The sequence below is a fragment of the Gopherus evgoodei genome, chromosome 2 (genome assembly GCF_007399415.2).
Source record: "Gopherus evgoodei ecotype Sinaloan lineage chromosome 2, rGopEvg1_v1.p, whole genome shotgun sequence".
Classification (NCBI taxonomy): Eukaryota; Metazoa; Chordata; order Testudines; family Testudinidae; genus Gopherus; species Gopherus evgoodei.
This window is the reverse complement of record NC_044323.1, coordinates 112,924,637-112,950,190: the sequence shown is the minus strand read 5'-3', so window position 1 is coordinate 112,950,190 and position 25,554 is coordinate 112,924,637. Positions and strand designations below refer to the sequence as shown.

The window sequence follows — 25,554 nt, the reverse complement described above, 5'->3', positions numbered from 1 at the left end:
GCGCCCCACCACCCGCTTCATTTATCACAATTATTATTTGCAACAGGGTAATACCTCTATAGCCCCAGGCAGGTGCAATAGAAGACAGTAGACTGCTGCTGTTGATTAGGAGGATTGTCCATCTGTATCATCTCAGCTGCTGACTGGTGGAAGCAAATGATAAGGCAGGGTAGGCTGAAGCTCGTGTAGCAGAGGAAACTGACTGTGGGAGCTGTAGGAGAATCCCAGCTCCTGGAGGAGGGGACTTGACTGTGTGGTGCTGCAGGTAAGAGCTCTGCCTGGGGCTGGGGCATATACTGCAAGCAGATCTCTGGTATGAAACTCGGGTGGGGCAAATGCCCCTTATCCTTCCTAAATTGCACCCCTCAATCCTGCCTGGGGCAGCTATTGCAAGTAAAGGCCAGCTTCATTCCTGTATCTCGAGGCTGAAGCATGCTCAGTTGCTCTGTGGGAATGACACCATGTGTAGTCTGATCACCATTAGGAGTTGTGAAAGGCTCAAGCGTGCTCAGTGAGGAAGAAGTCTTTGGATCTAGCAAGTCTCTACTGAGTATGTGTAACTGGTATTTTTTTCCCAGATATTCATGACTTGGCTAGATTTGGGCAGATTTCCACAGGAAGGGTTAGAAACCCTTTCCTGATACAAAGGACAGTCTCTAGCCCAAAGCATGGGGGTGCTAGCGCTTTCCAAAGAAAAGGTCACCAGAATCTTTTTAACATTGAAAAAGGTGTATTTTTCCCTAGTCTCATTCTTAAATAGCTGAACCATTTTGCTGAAAATTTCCAAGAAAATTCAGCCTGAGACAGATACCCAGCATGGAAAATTTGAGCCTGAATGGTTGAAGTTTCCTTGCAGTCTTCTTGTATCCATGTTGGTTCCAGGAAATGAGAGAGGCAAGGTAGATGAGGTAATATTTTATTTGACTCACTTCTGTTTGTGTAAGGTTGCTCTAAAGCTTGTACACAGAGCTCCTCTTTGGTCGAGGAACAGAAGCAGTGGGTCTGAGCTAAATACAAGTTGGGACAGATTGTTAAGATGAAGGAGTAACATTGGAGGTGGTCACTTGAAATTAATGTGCAACTGGGGTTAGATTATTATGCATAAAGGATTTGAAGTGGGCAATTAAGGGTACCAGGCAGTATGGTGTGTTACAAATCATTGTAATGAGCCTTCAAACCAGTGTCCCTGTTATGTTCATGGCTTTTGTCTATGTCTATCAGAGTTATGAATGTAAATCCCAGGCTCACCTTTTGAAGGTGTTATGTGGTTTTCATTGAGGACAAGTATTGAAAGATCAGCTATGGAGTGATCTCTTTGTGAAAAAGTGTTCTCTCATGAGTGATATGTTTCTGTCTTTTAATATTTTTCTGAGAGAGTTCAGAGCATAGTGGTTGTCTGGTTTCACCTACATAGATGTTTTTGGGGCATTTGATGCCCATGATGAGGTACCACCACCACATGTTCTAATAAGCATGTGAAAAACCCCAGGTATGTTGTCGGGGGTAGAGACATTGTCTAATTAAAATATAACCATGCAAGTCATTATTGCTACCACTGTTATATAATTGCAACGAATCATGTACAAAATACAATGCATGACCACAGAGGATTAAACAGCTTCCAGGCTAACTAACGCAAAGCCGACCTTTAAAGACATGTTAGAAATGATAATTAGGGCCATTCTATGGCTAGATAGGCTAAACTTTGAAATGCAAACCTATTTTGTCAGAAGTGATACTAATTGTGTGAATCTTAGATGCTACCCATATAAACAGACAGTTCCTGTCTGTCACTATAGCTATTATTCAGAGATCAAAAGGGAATATTAACATTTAACATTGGGTGAAATAATGTCATTGTCTATATGTCTCTTTGAAGTTTGTGATAGTCTGCCTAATGGATAAATTGCCCTTTGTTAATCTGTGTAACCAGTTACTGGTGGTGGTGAGAAAACAGAAGGTTACATCAAAAGCCAATTGTTTACCCAGGACTGTATGGTCAAGTGGATGCTACAACACTCTATATAAAAAAGACCCTTGGGTCCTGATCCTGTTAATCTCAGATCTGCTTGAGGTTTCATGCAGGGGAAGCCTAAGCCACAAGGACTGAGATCCCTGTTCTGACTGGACTGCCCTGAAATATAAAGATTGAACTATAACCTATGGACTATTTCTGAATGAACTCTTAGCAACTACAAAGCTCACCATCTCTGCTATGAATCTGAACCTCAAAAATTGAACTCACGTCTATATGTATACTGATCTTTTAACCGAACTCTCTCTTTTCTCTTTTAATACATTTTAGTTTAGTTGATAAGGATTGGCTGTAGTTTGTATTTCGGTAAGATCTGGAATATTCATTAACCTGGAAGATAATGTATCTGATCCTTTGGGATTGGTAGAACCTTTTCTTTTATATGATGAAATAAGATTTTGAGAAACCTTCATCATATATGACTTGGGTACCTGGATGGAGGCCTGAGGCTGGGTTACTTTAAGGGAGCTATGTTGTTTGGACTTCTGAGTAACCAGTAAGGTATAACAGAAGCTGTTTAATGCTGGCTTGGTAAATTGAAGTATTGAATTATCAACCAGCTTTGGGGTTTGTCTTCCTCATTCTTTGCAGTTCACCCTAATTGAGTGACCTCGGCTGGCTCCCCACCGGGACCCCTGTTACAGGGGTATTAATCATCATAGCAGTAGAGATATATCTGCAGGTTTTATATCTGTTGTTCTGGCAGGGTCTGGTGCTCCTTTGAGTGCCACTAAACAAGGCCACTCAACCAGAGAAGTAGATCACATCATAGATTTATTAGCACCTAAATACCCTGGGAGAACCCTCTTCTGTTCAGGAAATTTGTAGCACACTAAGCTGTCTGCTACCCTTACTTGCCCACTTCAAATCCTTTATGCCTAACATCTAACCCCCAGGTATATACTTCATTTCAAGTGACTGCCTCCAACATGTATTATCCCTTAACAATCTGTCCCAATTTGTATTTAGCTCAGACACTCTGCTTCCTTCCCCATACCTGAGGAAGAGCTCTGTATAGCTTGAAAGCTTGTACCTTCCATCAGTAGAAGTCTTTTTCAATAGAAGGTATTAGCTCACCTACCTTGTTTCTCTGGTTAAAGTTTGGCAAAGCTATAAGCAACTGAGAATAGGGTTTTATAATGGGAAGTGTTAGGCAACCAAGTGCTAAAAATAGTATCATACCTTGGAGGTAACATGGGTGGCGGCTTGGGCTAGCCACCAAGTATGTATCCAGCGGGTCCAGGCAGGTTTTTACTCCCTGAGGCTGCTAGTCTGAGCTGAAACCTGTGGTACCCCTGACTGTGCTGCTACTTTTAACATGCTGGCATGTGTCCGTTTACTCTTGCTGAGAAGTATGCTCCCAGCTACTGTGTAGACATACTCTCAGAGAGGATCTCTCCCTCCCCACCCGCTCGTGTTCCCAGTTCTTGGTCATTATGCTCAGATGTCTTTAGTCTTAAAGGTTTTCGATTTCACTATCATATCAGGGTGAGGTTACATCAGCATAAAACCCCTCAAAAAACTGGATCAGGCACACCATCTGGAGGAACTGGATTAATTTAGTTCTTCTCTGTTAAATGGTTATCAATCCATCATTTCTGCTAACATTTTCCTCAATTAGTTCTTACAGGATCTCCCAGCTTTTTCTCCAAAGCTAGCTTTAAATGGGCCACTGTAATTGTGTTTATCAGCCTAAAGAGGCAAGGTGATTGAATCCTGATGTGCAAGTCAGTTGTTCCTGCTTGGAGCTGTTAAGCTGTGCTGCCAATCTTATTTACCCTTTTTATTTTCTATATTAACCTCTTTAGAGACAGGATTTGTATTTCTTTTCTTCCTACCAGTGGAATATAAATTACTGATAGATACTAAATCTGGCACAATATGTGTTTACCCTCTACAGTGTACTAGGATACTTAAAATTAGGTGGCACATGAATTGATAATGTATGTGGCAGAGAGTGTTCGGCTCTTATTTTATATATTCTAATAAACTTGTACAGAAAAGATAATTTGTTCACATATATTCTGTATCCTGCCAGAGTTTTGTTCAATTACGTTCTATCTGTTTTATTCTTAGAGTCGTTATGGTACAGCAAAAATGGAAGTTGGGGATTAAGGGAAATATATTTATACTATATATTTATACTAAATATTTATACTAACTGAGCAGAGAGAGCCATCTAGAGGAGAATTGAGACCATTGAAAGTTTTCTTAAGAGAATCCAGCATTACCTTTAAAAAGTGTGTTATAAAATTTCTTAAGGCTGCTCTTCTGAACAAAATTTCTTAAGGCTGCTCTTCTGAACAAAAGCCAACATTTTAAATATTGGGATCCTAGAGTTAGGACCCTAAATTTACATTTAGGCATAAATCTTCAACTCCCTGTAGTAACATGTATGTTATAAGATGAGTACATACATAGATCACAGTGAGCTAGGAAGCCAAGGATTACAATTTTATATTGGACTTAAAGGAAACATCTAAAACTTTGGCTAAGCAATATTTTTTATTATTTTTTTCCCCAATACACAGTAATTCTAAAATTTCCTGTGTGGATAATTTCACCTGCATGAAAAAGCATTCCATAAGTATGGTTTTCATGAGATTTAAGGTCAGTGATGAGAACCACAGGACAAAGAGGGAATGTTGTTTGGCTAAAATCACAGGCTTAAAATGTATTATGTAAATTATCCATATGCTGTTTGTAGACAATAATTTGTGTCTTTATCATGGTTAATGTGCATGGAGGTTGGACATCCTGCAATAGCAAAGCTGGTTAATGATCCCAGTATTATGTCCTCTTGATTATGTCACTCATATTCTACTACTTTAGGTAGTAGATTTATTATAAGGCCTCAGTCCTGCAAATCCTGCTGTGCACATATTTGAATTTTACACAGGAGTAGTCTATTGAAACATACACATACTATTGATTTTTCAGAATTTCATGTATGTTGGGAACACCTTTATAGCCATCAAAATAACTGCAACAGGTGCCCAGAAGAAAGGAATCCCGACAAATTAATTTACTCTTAGGCCAGGACACCTCTGCCTCTTGACCAGAAGTCTAAGATCTTTAATCCTGATCTGTTGCACCAGAATATGACACTACAATGGATAGTAAAATTGATCTGTTATGCATATCAACATGTACGTGGTCCTGACCCACTTTTATATAGGGAGCTTAGGTCATCTCTCATCCAGCCAACTCTCCATTTGCCTCTAATTGGTAAGTCCTTCTGGAGTCAGAGAGAGGAATTATTTTCCAAGTCCTCCCAAACAGTCAAGGATTGGGATGCTGGGTGCCCAAGCTCCTAAATTCTTTGAACATTTAACAAACTGACCAGGGACAAAAGGTCTACCCCCTAACTGCCTGCTGCCACCTTATAACTGTCTCCTACTGACACACACAGTACTAAACATAATTGCATGAGGTAACGTTACAATGCTTCTCTCAATAGCAAGACTTTTATATTGCATTGTAGGTCTGACCAAGTTAGAAGAAATAGTGCAGAAATCTTACTCTTTGAATTGTAAGCCTTTTGGGTTACTTTTTTATACTTGTATATGGAAAACACTGAATGAATTCACATGCAGAAATAATATGTATTTCATAGGCTGCTTCTTTGTTTTTACAATGTTTTTTTCTTTTTCAGGATCTACATAATCTAGATTTGATGATTGGAATTGCATCAGGAGGTATTGCTGTGTACAGAAAATTTATTTGCACAAGTTTCTACCCCTGGTAAGTGTTACTTGTTTCTACTTCCTTTATTAACCAAGAGTTACAAATGCTGTTTTAAAATTTTAAATAATATTTTCACATTGCTTGATGTTTATTTCAAAGAGGAAAAATCTATTACTGCAGGGGATAGGTTATGTTTTTGTGATATGCATATGGTTCTCATTGGGTTGAGTTAAAGTGAAAGCTCTGGACTGGGGACCTGATCCTACAAAGATTCATGACTGAGTGTACCACTGAGTTTAAAGGAGTCAGAGTTCAGAGGCAGACTACTTTCATATCTGGTTTTTCAGGATTGGGACACCGGTGACCCTCCACATCCCCTGTCCTTAGGCCCAAATGACTCTGATTAATTTTTTTAATATTGCTAAACAGCTCAGCAATTAATTGTGGATGATCAGCAATTTTATGTATTTTGGCAAACATAGCATTTGCTTCTGTGAAAGAAAGTACATAACCAACAAAAATGACAATTATTGGCAGTTTTCAGGAGGAGTTGGGATAAATGAACAAACAGAAGAGGAATAAAACAAGTCTACAAGATCATCCAGGGTTGACTTATAGGTTTGGGGTCTCCAAAGGAGAAGATACTTTGATGGCTGTGTAAAGCTGAAAACAGTAGTATATGTATTCATTTTTGATAGGGAAGTCCCATCTTGGTACAGGAAGGAGATTTTAGAGTTGCTGACCCCTGTGCAAAGTGATTGAAATGTTATACACATCTCTGGCCATAAGATTTTGGAGAGGGTCCAAAAGATGATTCTTCTCCACTCCTTCACCTCCTGACCCTCTCGTGTAAAAGTGGGATTATTTGCACTTCCTTCAGTCTCCTCAATTGTGGAACTGGTGCCTAGCTGCCAGTGCATGTTATTAGGCATAATTTACAACAATTTTCTGGGGAAAGTTTCCAAAGAAGTTGGTGCAAATCTCCCAGACCTCACAGAATAATACGTTGTGGTGAGTTGTAGATTCTCCTCTTCTGCCTCCGGTTATTTAATTACAGAAACTACAGAATAACCAGCAATATGAATATATCTTAAGTACTCAAGACACCCCGTCCTTTTATCACAAACTTAAGGAACGTCTGACAGAGTAAAGCACTAAAATAGATTATAAATTATCTATCCTAAATTATCTTTTTTTTTTTTTGCTTATATCCTTCATTTCACTCCTTTTTCTCCATTTTTTGAAGTGTTTCATCTTTTGAATAGTATCGCCTGTATAATTCACTTGGGGATAGTGCAGTTGTCCCAAATTCATGCCAATACAAACTTCATACCACACCATGATGTTGTATGTATTTCTGTGTATAATTTAATGTATTATAAAATAAATCTTTATTTTATTATGCACCTCTGATTCTCTTGAAATCTGCCCTTTAGTCCTCCTTTATTAATTCCAACCATTCAAATCTTTAAATGCCTTTAAACAGCTGCTATTTTTAAAGATTGTCTGCCAGACAAATATTTTCTTCCTTTTCACACTTTTATTCTACCAAAATTACTGACCCATGGTCTTGGATGGGCAATATTTAAGTCCTGCACAAGTGATATGTAAAGTCTAATATCGTGATCTTTCAGGTCTAGAAACAGAAGTGTTATTCCATTGAAAAGGGATAATTCACTGCTTTCTACAGCACTTCTAGTCTTGCAAAGCGTAGAAAGTTTGGATACTGGAATTGCAACATCATGTATAGAAAGCTATTTTAAGTAATGTTCTGAGCCTTCAGATCTTTTTACTCTGAATTTTCCCCCTCAGGCATATACAAGTTAGACTCATAATAGCTGAGGTACCAGGATTTGCAGGTGAAAGTATGAAATTGGTAGGAACAATCCTAGAAATGCTCTAAAATAGTCTCTTTCCACAAAAAAAACAAAAGCAAACTTCGATATATGGGAGAGATGCTTTGTTGGTCTCCTTTCTGATTGCATCGATACATCAGTCATGACTCAGCCACTCATAAGCAATGGGGTCCACTCAAATCATTGTGAGAAAATACAGCACCACACCTTCCTATACTATACATGCAGAATGCATTTTGTATTTTATGTCTTTAGACATATTATAAAAAGATAAAATATGATAAATTTCTGTAATGCCCTCAATGTATTTCACTTAAAGGATTACACAGCCTATTGGGTGGAGGTGCTCGGGTGGGGAAAACATTATATAGTGACAAATGATGGAAAAGGAGCTAGAGTTCTAATAAAAAGCTAAATCCTGCTCCAGTTTACACTTTGAATAACACTGTTGTAAGTCAATAGGGCTTCTTGTGGTGTAAGTTCATCAGGATTTGGCACAAGCTTTTTTGAACTCAAGGTGGCAGCAAACACCATCAAAGCTCTCTTTCAAAAAATTCTGGAACAATATTCTGCAATATTAATAGACGGCAACAATAGGACAACAATGCTGTGGGCCGGGCAGCTTTAGAATAGCTTTTCTGAGAAGCCTGCAGGACTATATTGAGGTTACTTGTTATTAACCGAAATCTAATTGGCTGTCTACTTTCATTGGATTTGGTACACACAGAAACTTCCAGATTGGTCGTTGAGAAAACAAATGTACAGCTAAGGAAACGTTTTCAGTTAAAGTCTAAAGTAGCAGCTTTGTTTAGGTTAGCTTTAAGTATCAGGACAGACTAATCAGTTTGTTGAACTCCTTTGGATTTCTGTTCAGTCTGAAATTCTAAAGACATAAGAACATAGGAATGAACATACTCGGTCAGACCAATGCTCCATCTAGCCTAGTATCCTGTCTTCTGACAGTGCCAGATGCCTCAGAGGGAATGAACAGACCAGGCCAATTATCTAATGATCCATCCCTTGTTGTCGAGTCCCAGCTTCTGGCACAGACACTTGAGATTCTATTGCCAGCTGCATAATTTTCTTTTTTCTGATCTCAGTAAATGAAAGGAAAAATCTGAGCCAAAAGATTGTCATATGTAGTGGGACAAAACTACTGCGTACTTTAAGTGTAAGCAGTAAAACCTAGTGAATTTGTGAATTTTACAGGGAGCTATTGTAAAGATTGTAAAATGAATGATAAGAGTGCCTGAGTTACCTATAAAAATGTGAATAACTGCATGATATATAGGTTATGTTCTGGATCTGACATGCTTGAGCATTCATGAAATGTAAGTTTTCTAATGACAGCATAATCCATAAGAAAAACAAAAAAGGAAGTCTCATGGATTACTGTTACTCACTACCATTCACTTAAAAAAAATTGTGTGATGTCACAGGTGTTGGTTATAAGATTAAATAAATCTATGTCCTTTTAACAAGTGTTCTGTGCCACTGAATTAAACTGCTGGAGTGGTTCTCTAGAGAAGCAGCACTGGCATTGAAGAACAGACAGTCTTGAAAGTGAGAGATGGTTATAGGGAGAGGAAGGAGTAATGAGAGGGAGTCAACAAGCATTGTAAGAGTGCAGCGGCAGTGATAGAACAGCCTGTGTAGCACATGGATCCAGTGCTCAGAACTAGGTATTATATAAAGTAAAACATTAGAAAAATACCCTGGAGACAATACTTTCACCAGTTTGTTGAAAAAGCAAAACAAAAAAAACTGAAAAAACAAATTCCATCATGTGGAACCATCTTGACCTCTTGTAGGTCCTCAGCAGGATTGGTACCCATGTCCTTTAAATACACAGTACAGACTTCTACCACTTAAACCAATGGTAAATAGTATCAGTGTTATGCCCTCACTTTTTCTGTAGACTAGGCAGTAGAGAGGGACATGGCATAAACTTTCTAGTAGCTTACACAAGTATTTGCTAGACAGCAGAGGAATGTTGAGAATCTGTTCCTGGCTCTGTTTCTGATGATAGAGCCAAGAGCACAGTTTTGGTACATTCATTCTGAAAGGCAGTGTGGCAAAATGGATGGGATTTGCCATGTTACAGACAGATTCTATTTCCAGGTCTGCCACAAATGACATTGTATGGTCTGTTACCTTATTTATAAAACAGTTGAATGTTAGTCTCCTGTTTCCTAAGGCAGGACTGTGAGGCATTGCTCAATAATAAGAATTGTAAAGTGCACAGTATTAACACCAATTAGTAGAAAGTGGTGGACTAGGACTTCAAGTTAGCTCTTAGCCCAATTCATCTTCCCCTAAGTGGTTGATGGGTCCCCTCTATACCCTCTATCTAGAGCTGTAGCTCTGTGACAGCTCTGTAGGAGAGTCGGTGAGGATTGAGAGAAATCCTCAGTACGAGTGTCATGTGCGAATCTCCAAGGGTCTGCACCATACTTAATTAAGGTACAATATTCTGAGATTTTTAGCAGCAGCCTTCTAACAAGTATTACTGTGCAAGTGCAAATTGCAGTTTTCAGATTTATAAATTGGCGAAATCTGGATATTTTTAGGGGTAAGGCATCTCTCTAACTCCAAATATCCCTTAGTCAAATTTCTTTTCCCAAGCATGCAGGAACTAGAGAGCTTAAACAAACAAACCAAAACAAAACAAAAATGAAAACTGAAAATTTTAACATTGGCAAAACTACGTATTTTTCAATAGCCTTTTTCTTGGAAATCATGAAATGACTTTGAAACCTAATAAAAAATCCTGGAACAAAAGAGACAAAAACAATCATGGAAAATTTCATCCTGAATAATTCAGCTAAGCAAATAATATCAGGCGGATAATGAAAAGTGTTAGACAAGCTTTAACTATAGCCACTATTATCGTCTCTGCCTATAATAAACGAATTTAGGAAGTCACCACTGACACCATGTGCATTTAGAACATCACAGCTCATGTTTGTTTTTAACTATGTTACATAAAATATATAAGGATATTAGAGTTTTGATCAATCTGTGTAAGGAAAATCTTAGCACTCAGATCTGTCTCTTCCCACCACTCTTCCTCTCCCTTAATTCCACAAAAGCCAATAAGTATGCGATTAGAATGTTTAATGGATAACCACCAATTATTCTCTTGGGTGTTTAATAGTACAGTAGCGTACTCCAAAATGTGGTTTCCTTTTCATACTCAAAATGATATTATCAATAATGTGACAGAACTATTACCAATAGTAATATGACTTATATTGTCATCTGCTCTGTGTGACATTTTTGATATTGTATATGGCTTAATGTATCCTGTTATCAAAGTGTGACATTTGCCTCTTGGTACTCGGTTGTTACAACATAGTTCATTAGTTACACAAACTTCATTGTGTGCAGACAATGAAGAGGAAAATCTGATTCCATTGGCTCTTTGCTGCAAGTACATCATGCAGCTTTGTAGGTTAGAATTGCCACAGGAGGCTTCCTGCTTATGCAACAGGCAAGTCTTAGAGAGTAACTATTGAATAATGATTTTTAAAAGATGCCCTCCATTGGCCAAAGTTACTGCTCCTCTCTCTTGCTCCTATGGTGTTTTGACTGTGGTATGTGTGTCAGTTAGCTGCTAATCTCCACCCAAGAGATGGTTGCATTTTATTAGTCATGAATGTGTAATGCTATAATGTACTTCAGGATCTTTTAAGACTGGTGGGCATTATAAACATGTGTCGTGTCACTTTTTCTTTGATTGTTTTGCTTTATTTTTATGGGTTGTTTCTTAGTTTTTTTTTTCTTTTTTAGGGTGAACATATTAAAAATTTCCTTTAAAAGGAAAAAATTTTTTATACAGCAGCGGCAAAAACATGTAAGTAGTTCGATGGTTTTTGTTTTCCCATTTCATTTATCAAATTTGTAATCAGTATTCTGTAAATTCTTTTGACTTGTTCTGAAAGGAACCTGTGTAGTAATTTTAGCCTTAAATTTCAGTGGGAGAAGAAGCAGGCATTACCGATGCCCTCTGTCCTTACTGCCTTGCTCTATTTGGCTCTCCCCATTGAGTTTCCCCTTTCCTTCCTGCACTGCCTCTGGCTGCCATGTGCTGTCACCTTTTCTTCAGAGTCCCCTTTGTCCCCATTCTTATTCCCACCTCCTCAAGTTTAATTGTTTCCAGCCTCCCCCCACCCCCGTACCAGTTAGAGAGCTTATTCCTTCACTCTCTCACTTCTCTGGTCCTCCTCGCATGAACGGAGAGCAGCAATACCTGAAATCCGAAGGTGCATACAATTCGATGTTTATTGGGGTGAACTTCCAGCAGGCTTAAATCTAAGTTGCTTTTTCCTTATTTTCGAATCTCAACTTACTTTCTGTTTGCCCCTAATTTATATAGTAATATTCACAGCTATACCGTAACCAATCATTCTACTAAAATTTACCTAACCAACCCTAACATATTGTAACATGATTAGCTAACCAATTATATCCCACCGCCTTAATTAGTTTACACTCAGCAAAATTAATTGTACAGCAGACGGAAACAATCACAGAACCAGACAGCGATCATGCAAATAAACATACAAAACAATACAGAAGTGAGGATTTCACAACTACATCTATAAAGACATAAGGGTTTCCCAGCTGTGTCTATTGATAAGCGAGTTCTTACCAGACAGAAAACTATCAAACTAAATTTCCTTTTACATCTTCTAGGCGTTTTCCTTTCTCTGAAGGTGGTAGATCGGATCACCTTCCTAACAACCCCAGATTGCCTTATTTCAGTATGACTAAACAGGGCCTCAGACTGTCACAGTGAGAGAAGGCCCTTACACATATTCTTTCTTTTATACCTCTATAACTAGCTAAATAATAAACAAATACCTAAATTCTTAAAGTACAGGCCTTTACAGACAGGCCTGAATATATATATCCTAACAATACCCAAAATTACCTTCTTCATTTCACTGTTTTTTGGAGGTGTGGGGCATCGGGGGGACTGCAGAGGAGATCTTCCATTTACCCACATTCAGCTGCCTTAAACTTTCCATTAGATTACCAGAGTGTTGCTGCCCTTTTCTCAGACACTCCACCTGCTGGCCAGCTGCCTGCACAATCTGCTCTAATGGTTCGTCTACCCAACAGTCAGAGGGGTAATTTCCAGCTTGGGTAGACATACACACACTAGCTGTGCTCAAGCTAATATGATAAAAATAGCAATGTGGCAGTGGTGGCACAAGTGGTGGCTTGGGCTAGTCATCTAAATACAGTCTCTTCTGACTGCCTGGGTACATACTCAGACGACTAGTCCTATCCACTGCTTGTCTGTTGCCAGAGCCACACTGCTATTTTTAGCATGCTAGCCCCAGCATATATGTCTACCAAGCTGGGAGTGTACCCTATGTGCAGATGAGCCACTCTATAGCTGAGTGTCTCTGGAGAGAGGCATGGAGGGAGGAGACAGCACTGCAGGATGCACAATGTTTGGCACTGCTGCCTTCCATTCTCCCAGATACCTTCTCTTCTCCATGGGACTCAAAGTTGAAAAATGATAGGGGAAGTATTATGGGGAAAAAACAGCAACTGAAAGATCTGGGAATAAAGCAGATAATGAGTGCCTTCCGTAGTTCAGTAATTATACAATAGTGTTTAAGTTGGCAAAATTGGATGGTATAGATGGAGATAGTTAAAATAATTGAAGTCAGAATACATTGCTCACTACAAGATTTCGTTATAAGGTATTTTTCTTGTAAACCAGTGGTAGTATAAGCTCATATTGTGGCAAAAAAAACCAGTACTGCAGTTGATGATAGATTCTAATTATTCTGATCTGTTTCCTCTAAGTCAATGGAGAAACTAGTCAATCTTTTTTTTTTGGAGGGGTGGGAGGGGGAGGGCAAGTGGGAAGCTAATTAGTTAGACTATAACATGATAAAATATAGACACCCATGCTTAGTAATGTGTAGTCTGAATACTTTTGAAGATATTTGCATGTGTGGATTCTGTTTTAGTGAAAAATAAACAAGTATTTTTTTTAACTAAGGCTGTACATTTTCCCATGTCATTATAATTATAGTTACATTTGGGAGTGTCCTCCACTTGTACCCGAATTATTAAAGGAGACAGATATGGACATCATCTTGTAATTTCTGTAATCCTATTCCAGATCAAAGTTAAAGTGAAATTACAGCTGTTATCCTGGAAGAGTTGTCTCAGGCTCATTATTAAGTGAAAAATCTTCAGGGGCTCTCAAACACCCTTCTCTTTGGGGAAACAAATAGGGAAAAAACTGGTGATTTAATGTAGCATTCTGTCTGACTTTGGGCTGTTTAGAAAGGGGGATGACTGCAGTGTTTAAAAAAAAAAAAAAAGACAAGGTTGAATAATGCATTCATCAAGGTTGAATAATGCATTCATGTGTGGCTGCGTGACCCCAGGTAGGTCCCTGCAGAATGGCAGAACAGCAGGTAGTACAAGGAAGGAAACTTTCTCATTCCCAGGGGAGATGGTGTTCTCCTTATTTTTAAGTTGGACAGTGCTGGTGGTGGAGATCTTATACAGAGTGTCAGAGGATATGAGGAGGCATTCTGTGCTTGTAAGGCCTCTAATAAAGAAATGTGGATATGGTGGGCCTCCGCATACCAAGTGGGACCCATAAGTGTGGTTGGCACACCACTTCAGGGGGTGCACAGGGCTCCCAACTGTGGATGCTTTATTTTTGGGAGAAGGAGAGGGGATAGTCAAATCCTACCAAAGATGGATGTTCAATAATATAAAAACTATTTCTACTAATTAATTTCTACTAATTCTACAGTTGCTACTAATGTATTATTTGCAAATATTTATCAATGGTTTATGCAAATAAATTTCAACTTGTGATTGGTTGCCATCTGTTCACTTATTCACTCTGAAATATTTGTGGTGAGTAATAGGTCACTGAAGTCACAAAGTATTATTTCTGTTCCCTGATTGGATGACTGAAATTCCAAATAATGAACAACGGATGCTCTGTTAACTTATGAATGTTCTTGTTTGCATATGAATAGTACCATACATACGAATAGCAGCAATTCCCAAAATAGTCATGTGAACAAAATCCCCTTTGTGTTAATGTTTACAAACAGCGAATAATAAAAGAAGTGAATGTGGTCAAACTGAGCAACCAGTTGGCACTTGAACAAATGCATTTTTTTAATATTTAATCAGCTCTAGAAGTAGTTATCACTTTAAACATATTTGTTTGCTACATAAGAGTTGTTTACTACTATCAAAAAAGTTAGTTTACACATTCAAGAGAGCTGCGTCAACTTTGAAAAGGGCAGTGTTCTCAAAGTTCATTCTGTTGAGAAGCTGCTTATCTTGTTGAAAAATGACAGTCTGAAAGCTGTGATTTATAACTATCCACATCTCTTAAGTCATCATTTCCTTGTGTTTCATAACAATACACAATGATCATAGTAATGCAAATGGCATCACACTTAAAGAACCACAAGACCTTAAGGAAAATAGGACCAGCTGTGTAACCTTTGTCTTCCTTGCTTTATATGACAAAGCAAACCAGGTGCACTGTTAAGTCTCCTCTCCAGATGTATTCATCGTTGTCAAATATATATGTAGGTCACAAGTGAAGGGGGATATAAAGCAGCCAATTCTGCATCCCAGTGATATGGATTGGTCTCCTGCTAATCTCTCTCTTAATGAGAGGATATGTTTACCTTGAAAACCCTGTTTTTTCCATGGGAAGTGGGACAATTAGGCTTCCATTGACCTTCTCCAGAATTTCAGACGGCTCAGGTGGGCTTTGGGGGGAGGTGGCTGAGTATATTTTAGTCTTTGGATTTATCAAGCCTCCACTTCAGAGTTCAGAAGCAAAGGGTTAAATAAAACTGAGAGGAAAGACAGAAGATTGGGAGGAGGAGGAAAGACCAAGGTGGATGGGGAAAGCACAACAAGGAGTAGATTCCACAAACCACCTAAGGCTTAATGAGTAAGGTTTCTTTATGGATCATGATGTTGCTACAATGTCTCAGGCTTTTGTATACCATTGCAGTATTTAGATGGATGGTATTTCTTGAAAATATGAAGAAGGTGCTCAAAGGCCATGAACAGATGCTCATTTAAGACATTTTTATGCACTTCAAGTCTGTTGATTCATGGCTCATCTTAATCCCAAATCCTCCTTCTTTTTCCTTTTCAATACTTTTTCTCTTCTTACGCTTTGTGTGTGTCTTCCCATGCCAGCTGTTCTGGAGAAACAGCTACTCATCAGTTCTTTCCTCCTCACACTTTGCTGATCAGTTATCTAACACTGCTGATTCTATTGAACTGATCAGAGGATGGGGAAGGAATTGATTAATCATATAGTGACCATGGGCGGCAAGTCCTCTGGGCCTGGCTCCAGCAATGTTTGGGGCTGGGTCTCTCCCTTGGCCCTGCCCTCCCCTCCTCCCCAAGCCATTTAAAACAGCCCGGGACTCCCACTCACCACTGGTAGTGCAGTGCAGCAGAGCGGAGCGGCTTCCTCCCTGCTCGCTCCATGTGGCTGCCAGTCCACTCCACTCCATCCCAGAGCCTGCACCCCTCATCCCCTCCTGCAGCCCCAGAGCCTGCACCCAGCACCCAAATTCCATTCCAGAGCCTGTACCCCAGACCCCTCTCCCCCACCCAAACTCACTCCCCGAGCCCAACCTCTCACCCGTCCTGCACCCCAATCCCCTGTCCCAGCCCATGGACTGCACTCCAAATCACCTCTCCCCATCCAAACTCCCTCTCAGAGCCTTATACAAGTGTGGGTGGAGTTTGGGGCATGGGGTTCCCGGTGCATCACCAAAATTTCTAGAAACCTGCCACCCCTGATAGTAACTGATGCTACTAAAGCCCAACTGTGATATTTCGGTTTAGTTGAAGGTGTAAGATGTAAGGCTGGGAGTAGAAGCCATGCTTGCTTACTAGTAAACATTTTGAATGCTTCAAAAAAGTGAAAAGTTTTTATCAAACTTGTTTGTTGCTTACTGAACACTAGCCAATGTAGCTATATTTTTACATACATTAAAATTTCACTCATTTGCTATTCTGTAAACACATCTGCAAATCTTCTCTAATTGTTAGAGGCATCACTTGATTAATCAGATTACTGACTGCTGGGTTTGTGTAGATTTTGGAATTACAGAGTACTCCCCATTAACTCCTGGAAACCCGCAGTTACTTTCATTGCCCCAGCACTCAGTCCACAAACCTCTCTAATTAACACTACGGTCCTCACAAATTGTGAACTATTGAAATCTAAGGATGCTAGAGTTTGATCTTGCAAAGGGATTATAAACCTAGACCCCTACATCCACTGTAGTTCCTTTGACTTAGTAAGATTCTGTATGGGTTTAATGGTCAGTGACTGTGGATCCCTTTGAAGGATTATGCTCTTGGTGAGCAAAAAGTCTTTTTTTCCGTTAAACATTTTTTTCATTCATTAATAATTTTTTAAAAGTTGACTGGATCATCTTCAAGCCTTCCAGAATGAGATAAGAGCGAGCAACTGAACTTTTTCAGCACACAAAGGGAGCTTTTCAAAATTATCAGTGACTGCAACTGTAGACTACAAATGTTTTCTCATGTCCAGCAAAAATTCAAGTATGAAATACTAGGTAAATTTCATCCCTTACCTTTAAACAATGCATTTTTAGCATAAAGTTAAACTGAAATGTTCAAGTCAACAAATTCCTATGGCTAAAAATTAGTATTACAGCTGGACAAAATTGTTTGCAACTTTTCCCTGCATTGGTCTTCTTTTGAACAAGTATGTCAATTTAATCATTTTTAACCAATATTGCAAGTGACCCATCAGCAGGAGGCTAAGAAATGCCAGTTGCTATTGAATTTTTTGTTACTAATGCTTAGCAAAAATTTCCCTCCAAACTTTACAACACTTAAGTTTTTAAAAGTGTAACCACTCTAATAGAAATATCCATGATCACCAAATACTGTTTTAGTTCCAGTATGATTGATCAACATTTAAAAACAAGTACATTATTCTTTTCTTGTATAAACAGATCCATATTAAATGTTTTAAAATATATCTGAGGAAAGATGCATGTTAGACTGACTGTGAAACAGATTACCATTTAAAATGTCCACATACAAAGTGCCAAATCCTGCTCACCTTTCTTATGGAGATGTCCTAATAGGTTTGCATACGTATGGTTTGTTATGAATAAAGTGATCAGATTTAATCAGAGTGATTAAAGTATGTGGTATTTAACAAGTAGTAGTTGTGAAATGTTGGCTCTCTATATGTGTTTTAGCTAGTAGGGGACATTTTAATAATTAGGGTCTACCCCAGTTATGAACTCAATTGTTCGAAAGTACGTGAAAGGTGCCAATAAAATGTCAGAATAATTTATAACAATAAATAGTGATAGAAGAAGGTACAAAACGAAAATAAAAAGATTAGATTAGTCCAAACAAAAGTGTCTACTGATACCTCCCAAGGACTGTGGAAAGATTGTGACTGTAAACAAAAGATAGAATTGGAAATTAATGAACCAAAACTGATGTGTGGGAAATTAGGCCTAATTTGTGGACAAAATAATGGAGCTATGAACTTTTCCAGCCATCACCCCTTTTGGAAGTCCTTAAAAGAGACTTTGGGGGAAATCATGACACTTGGTGGGATAGGTGAACTGGAAGAGTGAGCTTTACCATCATGACTTCGACCCTGACCATCTGCTGGGACCGAGGGATCCACCATGAAACTGTTGGTCCTTTACTGTCCTGATTGCAAAAGGCATTGTGACAAGACTGGGTCAAAGTGAGGGAACTAAAGACATCTTCTACCAGCCTTGGCTGAGTCCTAACAGCACCTGGAATGTGAGATTTGAGTTCCTGCTGTCTCTCTCTCCCTTGTGTGTCCTTTTCCTTCCCCCGCCTCTTTTCTCTCTCTCTCTCTTTTTGCCTTGTATTTAATAAGAGTATGGCTTAGCCAGCCAAGATTGCATCTTTTGCAGAACTGCCGAGAACCTGTGATCAAAGGGGCGGCTAAAAGCAACATGTTAAACCGCCTGAAGCTGGCGTAAGATTGCTAGGTTTCAAAGTGGCTGATAAGACTGTATGTTGTGCCTGTGTATCTCTGGAAGCAAGGCTGCAAGTAAGAGGCAGCACCAGAGAAAACTGCATTTTCTATCTTTGGTATTCTTTTTTTATCCCTTTCTCTATGTGTTGGTCTTAGTTTGCCTTCGGAAAAGCAGCATCAAGCATAAACAACAACAGCATCTCCAGCCTGTCTCAATTATTTCTCTATGTATCTTTTTAATAAAAAATTTAAATGATTTTTAGTGGTGGATTGTTGCCATGGAACTAAGCAGACCAAGGTCTCTGTACACAAAACCTTGAACCTTGTTAACTGTTCAGTTTTGTGCAATAACAGGGTTATGTTAGCACCTCTGACTCTCTGGACCTATTTATTTTATTGAAATTAATGCAACAGTGATACGATGGTGATAGCCTTGTTTACAGTGGTCAGTACCATGGTCAGTGCTGTAAACTTCTGTAGTATGCTTTTTGGGACGTTTCTCTCTCTATCTTAAGTAGATGCTATCACAATTAATTTAAGAACTGTTTTGAGTCTGATTTGGATTATTTCTAAACAGATCTTCTGTTAGAATGTACTCCACATTGAATTTTTGTTTTTCCCTAAACAATGTAGGCATATAAAACTCAAGTAAAAGATTTTTTTGTCTTTAGTTTTGGAAGGATCGTTGTATGAAGATCTGGTATCTTAACTGACATCTGAGCAGTTCGATAAATTAAGCAGATTCCACAGTTTTGTCAATGATATTTAAATTTGTAAAATGTGGTCAGAAAAGTGATTGTAATACATCTTTGACATTTCAGATTGGTTTTCCATCAATGAGTGTTTTACTACTTGAGAATAGTTTATGGAGCCATCAGTTTTATGTTGTTCTGTTGATTTTTTGCACTTACTATTGACTTATCAGTTTTAAATTACTTTTAGTTGCAAATTGCCTGTTAGCTTTACTTGATTTTTAAATCTTTCTGTTAATATGTCAATCTGCATATTCTATACTGATACATAATGCATTTTATTATTACAGAATGAATCCAGAGAACATATAGTTGCCTTCAACATGCTAAATTATAGAGCATGCAAAAATCTATGGAAATCTTGTGTAGAGCATCACACGTTTTTTCAGACAAAGTCATCACTACCTCATGAAAGAAAGATATTGTCCCATTATTGGACCTTTGGTTCTAGAAACCCAACAAAGTGAGTACAGTGCCTAAGGACGTGACTTTCTATATAAGCAGTTTTAAAGATGAAAAAATTACATTTACTTTTAATAATCTCAGGTTATATTAATAAAAGAGGTAAGGAAGTTTTTTTGCAATATTGTTATTTTTGACATTCATAAGAAAAAAGAGTAGACAGAAAAATACACTAACGAAGCCTGCATAATTCAAAATTGGCTTGAGTTTAAAACTGAAATCTGTATCATGCTCTACAGTAAGTAATGCTCTACCTTAAATAGATAGTATTTTCAAAAATATATTTTCAATTCATCTTTTATAATACATTAGGATTTACCCTAATACTTGGATGCTATTACCAAAGGAATTAATGTTTTCAAATTATTAGGAAATAAGTATAGCTGGAAGAGACTGAGGGGGGAGAGGGAGCAATGGAATGCAGAACGTATCTAAGAATTTGGAACTTTGGTGGGTGAGAGCCCCTGCAACACAAGCTCTTCTAAATTCAGTATAACTGTGTAAAGATGGGAAGTTTCAACTCCCTGTAGTAAGTGAGCAGCAGGATTTGCTGGCTGCTAATTTTCTGAAGAAATGAATGAAAGTCTATTTTTCCAGTCTTCTGGAATCTCTCCTGTCTCCCATAATTTTCCAAAGATAATAGCTAGAGGCTGAGATACCTCCTCTATTAGCTCCTTAAGTATTCTAGGATGCATTTCATCAGGCCCTGGTGACTTGCAGGCATCTAACTTTTCTAAGTGATTTTTAACTTGCTCTTTTTTTATTTTTTCTTCTAAACCTACCCCCTTCCCATTAATATTCACTATGTTAGGTATTCCTTCAGACTTCTCGGTGAAAACCAAAACAAAGAAGTCATTAAGCATCTCTGCCATTTCCAAGTTTCCTGTTACTGTTTCTGACTCCTCACTGTGCAGTGGGGCCTACCCTGTCCTTGGTCGTCTTCTTGTTTCTAATGTATTGATAAAAAGTCTTCTTGTTTCCCTTTATTCCTGTAGGTAGTTTGAGCTCATTTTGTGCCTTTGCCTTTATAATCTTGCCCCTGAATTCCTGTGTTGTTTGCCTATATTCATCCTTTGTAATTTGTCCTAGTTTCCATTTTTCTGTATGACTCCTTCTTTTTATTTTTCAGATCATGCAAGATCTCACGATTAAGCTAAGCTGGTCTTTTGCCACATTTTCTATCTTTCCTACTCAGCGGAATAGCTTGCTTTTGGGCCCTTAATAGTGTCCCTTTGAAAAACTGCCCACTCTCCTCTGTTGTTTTTCCCCTCAGTCTTGATTCCCATGGGACCTTACCTATCAGCTCTCTGAGCTTACCAAAATCCGCCTTTCTGAAATCCATTGTCTCTATTTTGCTGTACTCCCTTCTACCCTTCCTTAGAATTGTGAACTCTATGATTTCATGATCACTTTCACCCACGCTGCCTTCCACTTTCAAATTCTCAACAAATTCCTCCCTATTTGTTAAAATCAAATCTAGAACAGCTTCCTGCCCTCGGCCCCAGTAGCTTTTTCAACCTTCTGAAATAAAAAGTTGTCTACAATGCAGTCCAAGAACTTATTGGATAGTCTGTGCCCCGTAGTGTTATTTTCCCAACATATATCTGGATAGTTGAAATCCCCCATCACCACCAAATCTTGGGCTTTGGATGATTTTGTTAGTTATTTAAAAAAGCCTCATCCACCTCTTCCAGCTGGTTAGGTGGCCTGTAGTAGACTCTTAGCATGACATCACCCTTGTTTTTTTACCCCTTTTAGCCTAACCCAGAGACTCTCAACATGTCTGCCTCCTATGTCCATTTCCATCTCAGTCCAAGTGTGTACATTTTTAATATATAAGGCAACACCTCCTTCCTTTTTCCCCATCTATCCTTCCTGAGCAAGCTGTACCCATCCACACCAACATTCCAATCACGTGTATTATCCCACCAAGTTTCAGTGATGCCAACAGTGTCATAGTTGTATTTATTTACTAGCACTTCCAGTTCTTCTTGCTTATTACCCATACTTCTCGCATTTGTATATAGGCATTTAAGATACGGATTTGATCTTGCCTCCCAGTTTTGCCCTGACCCTCCTTTCTCTCTGCCATTATAGCCCATGCTCCCTCCTCTTTCCGACCCATCTCCCAAGTTTCCATGCTCCACTTACCTGTGGGCTTTGCTCACCTGTCCATTTGCTCATCTTTCATATGGTATTGTAAATCATACCATATGAAAGAGTTGTGTTCCGTGGTTCTTATTTGCAGGTACAGTTTAAGCTTCAGTATGTGAAAATGTGCTGTTTGTCTGTCTTTCTAATGGGATTAATAATGCCTCCATGGCACTTCTAGAACATAAGTATTAAGGCTACAGATTGAGCTTCTCAAGAATTTATTTGATGAAGGGACAAATCTATCTTCCTTGGGCAATAGGAGTCTTGTAATGAAAAGCATAAAAGGATGATGCACTGTAGTGATACTTGTATAAAATATAATCTTCACCCTTTCTAAATTGCTACTATAAATACTGATAGTTATAGCATGTAAATCTGTGCAGTTTATTTAGTACTTACAGGGCGGGAAGCTCTCCCCCCGCTCACCCAGTGTAAAACTATGTAATTTGGTAGCCAGTAGAATAAAAACATCACAAATTAGGCTGTCTGGGATTGTATTCGTAGAAAGTACTCAAACAAATATATACATTTATTTGAAAGTAACTTCACATTTTAAGCTTATCTAGCTTAAGGAGGGATTTTTGTAGACAGTTTAAAAAACAGTTTAAAACAAAAATAAAAAATAAAACCAAATCTTTCAAATCTTCCTAGTTTGCACAGTTATACCTGCCCTGAGAAAAGAAGCATATAATCTAGTTGCTGTACATATTGCATCTAACTGCAAAAAATTTTTCTTAAGAATTTTTTATATTAGAGTAGAAGACTTTTTTTTTTTTTTTAAATAAATTGATATACCCATCTTTTGCTGCAATTGCTAGAGAGGTGGTAAAGTCAAGTAAACTTAGAGGAAAATCCAAGGATTGAGGGTACTCAGAGGACTTAGTCCCTTTTAGAGAACTCATGATCGAAGTCAATTTAGGGGAAAAAATTGAAAAATCTAGAAAACATTTTCTCAGCATTGGTTACAAAGTGTTTTAAAATCTGAGATATTTGTCATTTATTAGATACTAGGGCCGTCAATTCATCATAGTTAACTCACACCATTAAAAAATGAATCGTGATTAAAAAATTAATTATGATTACTCATAGTTTTAATCGCACTGTTAAACAGTAGAATACAAATTGAAATTTATTAACTATTTTTGGATGTTTTTTTCTACATTTTCATATATATTGATTTAAATTACAACACAGAATACAAATTGTACAGTGCTCACTTTATATTATATTTATTACAGATATTTGCACTGTAAACATGATAAACAAAAGACATAGTATTTTTCAGTTCACCTCATGAAAGTACCATAATGCAATCTCTTTATTGTGAAAGTGCAACTTATAAATGTAGATTTTTTTGTTACATTAACTGCACTCTAAAACAAAACAATGTAAAACTTTAGAACCTACAAGTCCAATCAGTCCTACTTCTTGTTCAGCAAGTCACTCAGACAAATAATTTGATAAAATGCAAAGAAGGTACCAGTGTGAGGTTTCTAAAAGATAGCTTCAGCACTCAACCCAAGGTTTAAAAATCGGAAGTGCCTTCCAAAATCTGAGAGGGATGAGGTGTGGAGCATACTTTCAGAAATCTTAAAAGAGCAACACTCTGATGCAGAACTACAGACCCCGAACCATCAAAAAAGAAAATCAACTTCTCCTACTGGCTTCTAACTCAGATGATGAAAGTGAACATGCATCAGTCCTCACTGCTTTGGATTGTTATCAAGCAGAACCTGTCATCAGCATGGATGCATGCATGTCCTCTGGAATGGTGCTTGAAGATGAAGGAGCATATGAATCTTCAACACGTCTGGCACATAAATATCTTGTAATGCTCGCTACAACAGTGCCATGCAAATATCTGTTCTCACTTTCAGGTGGCATTGTGAACAAGAAGTGGGCAGCATTAGATTGTGCAAATGTAAACAAACTTATTTGTCTGAGTGACTGGCTGAACAAGATGTAGGACTGATTGGATTTGTAGGTTCTAAAATTTTACATCTTTTTATTTTTGAATGCAGGTTTTTTTTGTACATAATTCTACATTAGTAAGTTAAACTTTAATGATAAAGAGATTGCATTACAGTACTTGTATGAGGTGAAAGGTGCAATGGTCTCAAGCTGCTGTACGGGAGGGCAAGGTTGGCTATTAGAAAGACCTATTTCACTAGGAGTGTGGTGAAGCACTGGAATAGGTTACAGAATCTCCATCCTTAGAGGTTTTTAATCCTGTCTTGACAAAGCCCTGGCTGTGATGATTTAATTGGGGTTGGACTAGATGACTTCCTGAGGTCTCTTCCAACCCTAATCTTCTATGATTCTGTGAATTGAAAAATACTTTTTCTTTTATTTTTACAGCACAAATATTTGTAATAAAAAATAAATATAAAGTGAGCATTACACACTTTGTATTCTGTGTTGTAATTGAAATCAATATATTTGAAAATGTAGAAAACATCAAAAAATATTTAAATAAATGGTATTCTATTATTGTGTAACAGTATGATTAATCATGATTAATTTTTTTAATTGCTTGACAGCCCTATTAGATACTGTACGAAACGCTTTTCATTAGGAAGTTTGAGGTGCCTTTCTTAAAAGTTGGAGGATTTTGACAGTCAACCCTTTCTCCATCTTTTTCCTGACACTGCATGTGTAGGTTTAAAATATTTTCCACTTCTCCTGGATGCTGTTGGCAGTCTTGTGCGGTCTTCATGTGTTGGGTTCTATACTTCAACAAAGCACATTCATTAAAAGCCTTATTATATATTTTAAGCAAAGCTACTGTCTCCTTTTCAAGAGTGGTAAGCACTCCGTGGCTCCAGTTTCCATCAATACATTGAATAGGAAAAAAAACTAGAGATTTCTGCCATCTGTTTACGTAATTAAAATTATTTTGTCAGCTTTAAAGAACTTTATTAAATTATCTTATTCCATTTAAATGTAAGATTTTTTGTTTTCTGCCCAAAGAATGAACTGTTGCCAATCACATGGCCTTTGTCTAAGATAATAGACTAGCTACTGGAACTCTTATCATTCTGGGATTTGAGCCAGAGCAATTACAGTACACATGGCTTCAGTTTCAGTAACAAGGTGAGCACATAAACTTTAAAAAATGGATAATAGCCATGGGTTCTAAGGGAGATTAGCCCCATCCTAGCAAATAAGCATGGTTCTAAAACAAAAAAAATGCCAAACACCCTCAATATCCCTCATTCCTCCATTTTCATACAAGTCTTCAAATCAAACAGCATGATGGAATATCTTAACTTGATAGATATCTTTTTTGAGATTCAGATTGGATGTTTTTCTAAATGATCTGCTCTAGGAATTATTTTGGGGAAGTTCTATGCCCTGTGTTATACAGGAGGTCAGGTGAGATGATCACAATGGTCCTTTCTGGTCTTAGAATTTATGAATATGAGAATAGGATACATTCAATTCCACTTCCATTTGTGCTTTTCAAGTCAACTTTGAAATGAAGTTTAAAACCATAGATGACACATCCTTTGATTACAACTAAAAGCACCCAATAGATAAACTTAGTGTTTAACTACCATG

At 37.9% G+C, this 25,554-nt stretch overlaps 1 protein-coding gene across 3 annotated transcripts in view; it reads left to right on the top strand.

Annotated features, from left to right (window-relative positions):
* PTPN3 (protein tyrosine phosphatase non-receptor type 3) overlaps window positions 1-25,554 on the top strand; it is a 372,274-nt gene that overhangs the window by 215,334 nt on the left and 131,386 nt on the right. For all 3 annotated transcript variants that reach the window (XM_030551500.1, XM_030551501.1, XM_030551499.1), the window contains exons 10-12: window positions 5,691-5,779; window positions 11,371-11,434; window positions 19,668-19,840. In XM_030551500.1, the coding sequence (XP_030407360.1) occupies window positions 5,691-5,779; window positions 11,371-11,434; window positions 19,668-19,840 (326 nt within the window). The remainder of the gene's footprint in view (window positions 1-5,690; window positions 5,780-11,370; window positions 11,435-19,667; window positions 19,841-25,554) is intronic.